Source organism: Ochotona curzoniae, unplaced genomic scaffold (assembly GCF_017591425.1).
Source record: "Ochotona curzoniae isolate NIBS_2020 unplaced genomic scaffold, NIBS_Ocur_1.0 contig_291, whole genome shotgun sequence".
Lineage (NCBI taxonomy): Eukaryota > Metazoa > Chordata > Mammalia > Lagomorpha > Ochotonidae > Ochotona > Ochotona curzoniae.
The window spans coordinates 11984398-11994236 of NW_024465649.1; the positions used below are offsets into that span (position 1 = coordinate 11984398).

Below are 9839 nucleotides of genomic sequence, written 5' to 3' on the forward strand. Positions count from 1 at the left end.
AACGTAATGAACAGTCTAGGGGATGGATAGGCACACGTTCTAGCCAAAGAAGAGGGTCTCATCCTCGCTTGCGTTATCTCTAATTCTCTGTTGTGCTGCCACTCCTAGACCCAGAGAGATTTCCCAACTTGTCCCTTAATGGAGCCATCCCTCCTCTCTGTTCACAGTCTTCACCTCTGGGCTACTCCACAGTCCTGACCGCAGGCAATACACATATATTAAACTGAGCAATGGGTTTCAGGTTCTATAGGAAGACCCTACCTCTCTTGTCACTCCAGTCTGTCTCATCAGTTATCACTGACCAGCCTTCCAGGGTCAGCACACCCTTCAGAGCCGTAGTCCTTAGGGTGACAGCACCCACACCACGTAAGCCTCACTGCCTACCTGGTGGGCCACCAGTTGCTGACTACTGTGCATCACTCCCCTCTGCTGGTCATCTCTGGAACTGCAGCAGAGAGGCCCCGCTGCCCCAAGGCACCCTTGATTTTCTTGAGACTCTGTGCATGCGCTGCAAGACCTAGCTCCCTCATGTGTAACCTGGTCCACTCTCCCTCTCCCAGAAGTCTTGCCTGATGCTTGAACGAGGACACCAAGCAGCCCCTGTCCACAGGTCTCTCTGTCTGCTCCTGCTGCCAACCCCTCCAGCTAACAAGCTCTTTGATCTTTCAGCTCTGCCAACGAGACCCCTGACACCACCTGGGCCATGCCTCCATTCCAGGATCTGTGCAGTATGGAGCACTGGGCTGGCCTGGGACATGTGGCAGAGAAGGGAGGGGAGCTGCCTGAGGCTGCAGCTGCTCAAGCAGGCACCAACCCAGGGCAGCTCTCACACCCAGAGCCTCTGATGTCCCCGGCCAGCCTCGCCCCTCATTCCAGCAATACTGATGCCTTCCCCTACCCTCCACAGTGCCCTGCCTCACCTGAATGGCCTCGGCCTTGGCCTCATCCTTCTCTTGCATGGCCTGCACAGAGGGCAGGGAGAACACGCTTTGCACACATGTGTTGACCAGCTCCGACCGCTCCCGCACGCCCAGGCTGGGCTGGGTGTGACTGGGAGGGAGAAACCATAAGGGTGCCAGGTCAGGGATGGGGCCTTGGGCTAAGGGCGCAGGGCTGGGGTGATGAGGTCGCTGGGTCCAGGCAGGGGAATGGGAGGGGAGGTTTAGACGACACATAGCGGGGGATATCAGCAGAAAGGGCAGGGACTGGGTATGGGGCCAGTAAAAGGCCCAAGGGAGTGATGGGAGTGCAACACAGAGACAGATGGGGCCCCGGGAAGAGGGAAGAAGAGTCGGGGGGGGGGGTACCTCAGCTGTGTCAGGGTCTCCATGGCCTGCCGCCGGACGGAGCTCGAGAGCGAATCCCGCGGCTCCTCCTGGATCTGCCTCTGGACAGGGGATTACAGAGGGGTCCGTGAGGGCGTGGAGCTGCTGCAGCCCACCCAGACAAAACCATCCTGCTATCATGGATGACAGCAGAAGGTGCCCACCAGCGTGGGCTGAACTCCCTGTCAGCCTTGCGTCCTGCCTGGCCTCCCTCCAAGGGGCCTGAGACCCTTTCTGAGCCCGCACACAGAGCATCACAGCCCTGGCCAGCCACAGGCCCACATGGCATGGGCAGGGTCCTGCAAAGCAGTGTCTCCCATGGCATCATGACGGAAGCATAGTCAGAGCCCACACTGGCCTTAAGCGGGGGCCACCAGGCACCAATTTTGGAAACTGCTTGAATATCTTGAAAAACGTCCTCACCCTCACCTACACACAGTAGGTGCTCAGATATGAGGAGATGGGACAAGAATTCTTTTTGCTTTCTCTCTCTCTGAGACACACTAAGCCAGGTGTAAATTTGGAAAGCTCAGTGTTCATTTCTGGCTGGTCTCCATGTGGATGGCTTAACGAGAGGAGACTTTTTGCAGAAATGGGGAGAGGAAGGAAGACTTTCTGAGGGGGGAAGGGAATGTATTACAAAATGAAAACTCAGGCTCAGGTGCCCAAGGGTTAGCAACAGAACAGTCATTGGGCTATGTTCTCCCAACTACACAGGCATGCCACACCCCTTTCCCAGATGGGAAGAGTGAGGCTCAGGGAAGAGAAACAAGTCATCCCAGCTCCCTAAGAGCAAGTGGAGAGCAGACAGAGGCAGGGCTGTGACTCCGGTCCCCAGTCCTGGCTCCCCATCATTCTTCCCCCCCCCCCCCGGCTCCAGGTCCCATCAGCAGTTGAACTGGAGAGCTGTCACTCTTGGTCCCCCACCAATGCCACAGACCCGCATATGGCTCCCGCACCATCATCTTCTTCATCATGGTCTTCTTCTCTCCTGCTTCCAGAAGATCCTGTTTCTCCTGGTGGGTGCTCATCTTGTCCGCCTTGAGGGGGCAATGGAAGGCAAAAACCACAGGATGAAACCCCGCACCCCCAGTCCTTGGAGCCGCCCACATAGTACCTCTTAAAATGATCTGGTATCCCATAGGCAAATCAGCCTTAGCTGTCAGCCCTAATGTCACCAGAAGAACCTGAGGGTGGGGTACGGACTGGGACAACTCAGGGTCGGGGGGAATCCTGGAAGCCAGCATTTGGAGGAGGGCTGCAAAGCACCTTGTTCTTTCCAGTCACCTTCAGGGAAGGACAGAAAGGGTCCCACCCTCTAGTCTTGAAACTCCACTTCCGAAAGATCAGACCACAGCATTTTGTCCTTGAGCAAGGGGACACATTAATCCATGCACAGTTAGTCTGTTAGTTCCCACCAGCTTACAGCAAAAGGACAAAAGAGAACCAGAAAAATTAACTTCATTTAGTGGAGAAAGCAGAGCGGGCTAAAGCCATGGAGAGTGTGATGGGCTAAAGACAGCCGTGAGATCCTCTCAGGCCTCCCACAAAGCAGACAGGTTCCCTTACAACCAGCAGTGGCCAGTGGAAGCGCTGCAGAGGCTATGCTGAGCCAGGTACTGGCCCGCTCTAACACTCTGGACTTCAGCTTGCTCATGTTGCAAGGCAGCCCAAGGAAGGAAGAATGAGAGATGATGTGGAAAGAGGTCCTGGAAGGTGAGGGGTCGTGGCAGCTGCTCCAGCCTCACCCTTCCCCTCAAGTTCATCTCACTCCACACCACAGAGAGCTGAGTACACCCTAGAGGCTGAGGACACGGCTGTGATTAGGGCAGACTGGGGTAGGGAGCTGGTGCAGGCAACAGACAAGAAGGTGGAGGCATGAGGATGGCGCACAGGGCCACAGGCAGCGAGGGACACGTGGGAGGGAAGAGCAGGTGGGTGAAGGTGCGAGGAACTGCAGAGCCGCAGGGCTGGACAGGAGGCAAGCCCTCCCACTACCAACCTCTCTCTTGTCCGGCCCCTTTGTCAGGCGTGAAGTCACTTCACTGAAGGCTCCTGGTCCGAGGAGAAGAGGGCAGAGAAAGGGAAGCAGATGGTGTGCCCAGGGTTCCAGAGTCCCATCTGCCCTCCCCCACCAGACCACCCTGACATGTTCCTTCCTGCCACAGCTACAATGTGCACATCAGCTCGGTCCCCTGCCCTCTCTGACATTCTTCCAGGGTGCCCCGCTTCATGCAGCATGGAACACACATCACTGCCGGGGCCTTCACGGTCAGCCCTCCCTTGTCATCTCTCTTCTCTGTCCCCCTGCCCAGCCTCACCCCTTTCTCATCATGTCTGGCCTCCTTGCAGCTGCCACCCCACACTCCCACCCCAGGAGCCTCTTCAGGGCCTTTGTACAAATGCTTTCCCCTACCTGGGCATCCCTCCTCCAGGTCTCTGCCTGCCTGCCACCCCTCAGAGAAGCCTCTGCTGACCACCAGACTACACGAGGATCCACTGCACCCTCCCATCATGCCCTCTTGCCCTCTCTCAGCAGTTACCCCAATTTCTAACTTAACCCCTACTAGGTATAGGGCTGTTTGTCAAGTTCACCCTCCCCTCCTGTTAGTGAAAGAGCCCCTGTCTCCACAGGGGCTCATTCTGTGGATTCTCATTCTGTGTGATTGGCAAGGCTGGATGCTGCAAGCTCCACCCATCAGCCCTTCTTCCAACTGGGGGGCCTGAACTCCAGCTGGGTCAGAGTGCCCAGGCCCCAGCCATAGTAATTGGCCCAGGGGCAAACAAGAGAGGCCTTCATGAGGGCATTGAGGGGAAGCCCCAAGAAGAGCAGGGTCTTCCCTTGGAGGTCAAGTTCATGAGGACCTATGAGAGCCTGGAACTTCATCAACATCTGGGCCACTAGACACAGCCTGGAAGATGGAGCCCAAAGGAAGAGGGGAACATAGCTAGAGCCAAGATCTTGGTTTCCAAACACCATTCTCCACTGAAATGAACAAGACTCCTTGGAGAAACGGTCATTTCTGGGAAGCTCTTGGGCATGGAAAGCCCAGGATGAGCCCGACACCGCTGGCACTAAAGTCAAGGGAGAGGGCTCCTAGAATGATAAGACTCATGTTGAAGGGATGCCATGAGAGATGGGGCTTGGAGTGAAACTGATCAGGCAGCTGCTTCCACTACTGTGGGTTGCCTGGTGCAGGAGACACAATGAATCTGTCACTGAATTAGCAGGTACACACACGAGTTAAATCCCAGTCACAGGAAAGATCACAAGATATGTGGGCTGGGGCCCAGCACGGTAGCCTAGCACCTAAAGTCCTTGCCTTGAATGCACAGGGATCCCATATGGGTGCTGGTTCTAATCCCGGTGACCCTGCTTCCCATCCATCTCCCTGCTTGTGGCCTGGGAAAGCAGTCAGTGGAAGCCCAGGGCTTTGGGACCCTGCACCCTCTTGTGGGAGACCCAGAAGAGGCTCCTGGCTTTGGATCGGCTCAGCTCCGGCCATTGTGGCTGCTTAGAGAATGAATCAGTGGATGGAAGATCTTCCTCTCCGTCTTCTCCTTTCTGTAAATCTGACTTTCCAATAAAAATAAAATAAATCTTTTAAAAAGAAAAGATATGAGGTCTGACCTTGGAGTGCGTGTGTTTGGACTGTGCCTCCTCGGTAACTGATGCCTGTGCAGTGGACAGCACATCCAGAAGCACACGGGGACATGACAGCCAGTTTTTCTGGGCCCAAGAATGCCAAGTGCCTTGTCAGAAAATGGAGAGCAGAACAGGCTGTACCACTCTCCTGGCCAAACTTTGCAACCTGTTTCTGGGCCTGTAGATGCACTAAGGTGGACTTGGTCAGCCAATTGACCTTGGAAAGATTTCCTCAACTCTGGAGCAACAAAGCCAACAGCACCTCAGAACAATCAAAGCCATTCAAATGACACCCTCAAAACATTCTTCCCACAGTAGGGACTCTAAGGCGTCATCAAATATCTGCCCCCGTCTCCAAGTGCTGATACAGTTTGACAGCAAGGAGTGGCTCTCTCTCCTTTCACTGCAGATGCAGGAGAAAAAAAAAAAATAAAACATTTGTCTCACCCACCATCCTCCAGATCTCCACCTCAATTGGAGACCCACATGGGCATGCATCCCTCCCAACTATGTAAACAGTATTAAAAAGAAAGTTAAAAAGAAAAAGGGAAGGTGTTCCCCTGGTCAGTTGGAGGGAAAGTATAATAGCCAGAGCTGGCTGCTGAGTGAAGCCTGAAATTGTGTGCAGGTGAATGAATGGAACTCGGGATGAGCAACGGGGCATCTCACCAGGGCAGGACAGGGACCTCCAGGGGGGGAGCCAGGAAAATTAGCAGCAGGCCAGACTAGCGCCATGGCGTGGCTCCTCGCCAGCACCTGCACACTGACCAAACCAAGATGGAGGCCCCACTATCACCTCTCAGCCATAATAGGGCCTGAGGTTTCCATGATAGGATCTGGGCTTCCATAAAAGCAAGCTGGGAAAGACTGCGCCCAGTTCCCCCAGTAACTAACACACCAGCACTACCTTTGCTCCTTGCAGATACAACGTGGTAAAGACGCACAAATACCCCAAAATGCTGAGCCCCTGAGACTTGGTCAGTTTCTGCCAGCCCCTCCCATCAATTTGTTCTGAGCTTCTTTTTCTTACTTAAATAAAATTCCATTCTTTCTACACTCAATTTCTACTGTCCAAAACCACCACAACATGACCCCTGACTCACCCCAGTGGCTTTCTAGCAACACTGTGGCAGTACCAAGGGCTCAAGCAATGAGTCCACCCCACAAATTCTGTGCTATTAGGATCTGACACGATAGCGTAGTGGTTAAAATCCTCACCTTGCATGCACTGGGATCCCATATGATCGCCGGCTCTAATCGTGGCGACCCTGCTTCCCACCCAGCTCCCTGCTTGTGGCCTGGGAAAGCAGTCGAGCATGTCCCAAAGCTTTGGGACCCTGCACCCACGGGGGAGACCCGGAAGAGCTCCTGGCTTCAGATTGGCTCAGCTCCAGCCGTTGCGGTCACTTGGAGAGTGAACCATCGGATGGAAGATCTTCCTCTCTGTCTCTCTTCCTCTCTGTATATCTGACTTTGTAATAAAAAATAAATAAATCTTAAAAAAAAAAGAAAATGTACTAGATCTTTATGGAAAATTTCTTAATAAAGTGCACATCCTACATAAGGAACATTTAAATAAATGGATAAATTAATAACATTCTCATATATAAAAAGCTAAGTTTTTTTGGGGGGGGAAGACCTAGATATTCTAAAAGGTATATGGAAAAACACAACTCTAATAGCTAAGTCAGTTTTGAGAATTGGAAATGGAATTCTCACTTCAGCAGATGGGAATGCATAAGGTCGTGGTCATCGTTTTTAATCACAGTCTGGTATCGATGCAAGCACAGCGCCTGACCACTGGCCCAGGACATTTGCAGCATCGCAAGCTGACAGGTGGACTTACAGGATTCCTGCATGCCAGGAGCAAGGCACAGGCTCCAGGCCTGATTGTACCGGGAGAGATCTGCCACCTGGGGACTTCCCCACAGCGCTGAACCTAGCCTGGAGCCTGCCTGAGCCACTGAGCAAGCTTGGGCCAGAAACACCAGAACGAAAGAAAAGGGTGCATTTGGAATGGAAGGCTTATAATTTGGAGAGAGTAGAAGTATTATCACGCGGTGACAGCACAGTTAAGGAAATGAAGGCTCAGGGAGGTTTAGTGGCTTGCCCTAGGTCACACAGTTAGCAGAGGCGGTGTGCCAGTCCCTTCTTATCTCCTCTATGTTCCCCTCCCTACCCTACAGACCCAAACGCAGACTTCCATGGTTGCTGCCCGTCCACGCCTAACTCACCTTCAGGGATGTTGCGGAAGGCCAAGTTGTCCCTGTCCCCAGTGTTGGCAGTGGGGAGCCCTAGTGGGAAGCGGCCCACCTCCATACTGGCCTTCTCGCCCCAGTTCTCCAGAGTGTCCTCAAGGGGCACAGTGCGGATACTGTTGTCTTCAGAGTAGTCCTGTTGGCTGCTCAGGGTCAAGGTCGAGGTGTCACTGAACATGAGGCTGGAGCCCACACTGAGGGTCTCGTTGGAGCCTAGGATCAGAGTCATGCACGAGGGCGGAGAGCGGGTGGTGAGGGGTCCGTGGGTGCCTGAGTGCAGACTGATCCCATCGCTGGAGCCAGGAATCAGGGTCACACTCGAGGCCTGAGTGAGAGTCATGTTCAAGTCAGATCTGGAAGGGCTGTTGGAGGTCAAATTGGTGGTGCCTTTGGAGCTGGATCTCCAGATTGTCCCAAAGGATCCTCTGGAAATAGACCCAGAGAGGTTATGCGCAGCCAAAGGGACTGTTTCGCTGGCAGCCAGGGCTACATTCACTTCCACTTTGGAGATGTTTCTCGAGGCCACGCTGAGTCGCTGAGTGGAGTTGGGAGCAAGAGAAGTATTGGAGGCTGGGAGAAGGAGTGCTTTGGAGCCTGGCCTGGAGATGCAGTGGCCCAAGACCAGGGCTTCTCTTGAATGGGACCTTATGAATGGGTTTGTTTCAGGTCTGGATGGATTAGAGTTACTCTGCCCTAAATCAAAACCCCTGCTGGATAGAATCTGGAAGGCCTCCTCTGAATTTGGTCCCGAGGGGATCCCTGAGCTCTGGCCAGTGGCCTCGGGGGAGCCGGCACTCAGGGCAGGGCTGGAGGCAGAACACTGGGCCCCCTGGGAGCTGGACTGTGAGACATGATTCAAGTCCAGCTCCAGGGCTTCATCAGGAAAGGCAGTGGCATTCTGGAGAGAGGCCAAAGCCACAGCTCTGTTATCGGTTGCTCTGGGGTTGTGATCTGACTCCGGGCCCAGGGCCTTCATGGAGCCAGGAGTCAGGGTGGAGTTGAGGTCTGGAGTGAGAGCCATGGGAGGACTGGGAGGTGGGTTCAAGGTGGGAATGAGGGCCATGTCCACGTTGTACCCGGGATCAGCGCCGGAGTCCACACCCAGGGCCCCACAAGGATGGAGACCTGGCGGCATTGCTGGGTCTTCCTGAAGCTCCAGACCTGCCTCTGGGTTCAGGGCCATGGCCACTCCGGAGCTCTCAATGCTGCTGCCCCTTTCTCTCCAGTGGCCAACTGCTGTACTTCCTGCAGTGCTCCTGAGAGGGAGAGAAAGAAAGGACACATAGCCAGGTTCTCCCACCTGCTGGAACCTTGCCACAGCCCCCCACTTCCCTTGGTCCCAGGACTGTGACAACCACCTGTGTGTGACCATGTCCAGCCTCATCTCACGCCATCCCCCTCAGGGCTCCCAGGCTCCCATCCATATCCCTTGCGCTTCTCTCACTTGGCCAGTCCGCTGCCTCTCAGCTGGTGGCCCTTGGTTTGACCTCTCCTCCAACTACCGTTTGCCAAGTCTTGGCTCTCTGTAGCATCAAAAACTATGTCTGTGGCTGCATCCCTGCAGCATCCCCAGGTCACAGCACAGTGGCCAGGACACAGTTGGGAGACAAAAAAAAAAAAAAAAAAAGCCACATAAGGCAGAAAAGGAGAAGGAATAACCTCGTGTGTTGCCTCATTTCTGGCCAGCCACGTGTGACTTGGTGACCTAAGGTCACCAACAGGTATCCCTGAGCCTTGGGCAGTGAAGGCTCTCCAAGCCAGAGCCAAACCACCCTGGGTTGCTAGAATTACTCTGCAAGTAACACTGGCACTAGATTCTCAAGGCCATGTGCAGAGCTGCTTGTAGCCCTTAATTGGTTATCCGCCCCAGGTGGGGCAGGCTACATGGAGAACACTGGGCAGTTCGAAAAAAACACCCTGCTTCAATCTAGCACTCTAACTATATGAACTCCCTAACCCTCCCATCATCCCCTGCACTCGCTACAGAACCTGTAGCAGCAGCTCACCTGCATGCATGGTGCCCTTAAGCAGGACTAGGGCCCTGGGGGAGGAGATACAGAGGAAATTGAGTCAGAGGAAGAACAACTACAGGCCAGATATACCCACCTGTTAGCCAACTCCCATCTGCACACACACAAACACACACACACATGCACAATCTATAGCCCAGGTCTACACACCTGTTAGCCAACTCCCACACACAAAATATACACAACCACCTGCCCCACAGTATTCACAAGGAAGTGTACGTCAAGCAGCAGGTCAGGTCAGGCCCAGCACAATAGCCTAGCGGTTAAAGTCCTCACCTTGCATGCACAGGGATCCCATATGGACTCCAGTTCTAATCCCAGTGACCCCACTTCCCAGCCAGCTCCCTGTTTGTGGCCTGGGAAAGCAGTGGAGGACGGCCCAAAGCCTTGGGACCCTGTACCACGTGAGAGACCCAGAAGAGGCTCTGGGCTCCTGGTCTCAGATAGGCACAGCTCCAGCTGTTACGGCCACTTGGGGAGTGAATCATGGGACGGAATATCTTCCTCTCTTTCTTCCTCTCTATCTGACTTTCACAATAAAAATTTAAAATATATCTTAAAAAATAAAAAGGAGGGAAGG

General features: G+C 54.0%; 1 protein-coding gene across 1 annotated transcript in view; it reads right to left on the reverse strand.

Annotated features, from left to right (window-relative positions):
- The window catches only part of MROH7 (maestro heat like repeat family member 7), a 30451-nt gene extending 22039 nt beyond the window's left edge, over nucleotides 1-8412 (reverse strand). Inside the window, exons 1-5 of the mRNA XM_040978608.1 lie at nucleotides 7206-8412; nucleotides 3328-3380; nucleotides 2285-2365; nucleotides 1308-1387; nucleotides 921-1050 (exon numbers count right to left, since the gene is read on the reverse strand). Of these exons, the coding sequence (XP_040834542.1) occupies nucleotides 921-1050; nucleotides 1308-1387; nucleotides 2285-2365; nucleotides 3328-3380; nucleotides 7206-8412 (1551 nt within the window). The remainder of the gene's footprint in view (nucleotides 1-920; nucleotides 1051-1307; nucleotides 1388-2284; nucleotides 2366-3327; nucleotides 3381-7205) is intronic.
- Between the last annotated feature and the right edge of the window lie 1427 nt (nucleotides 8413-9839).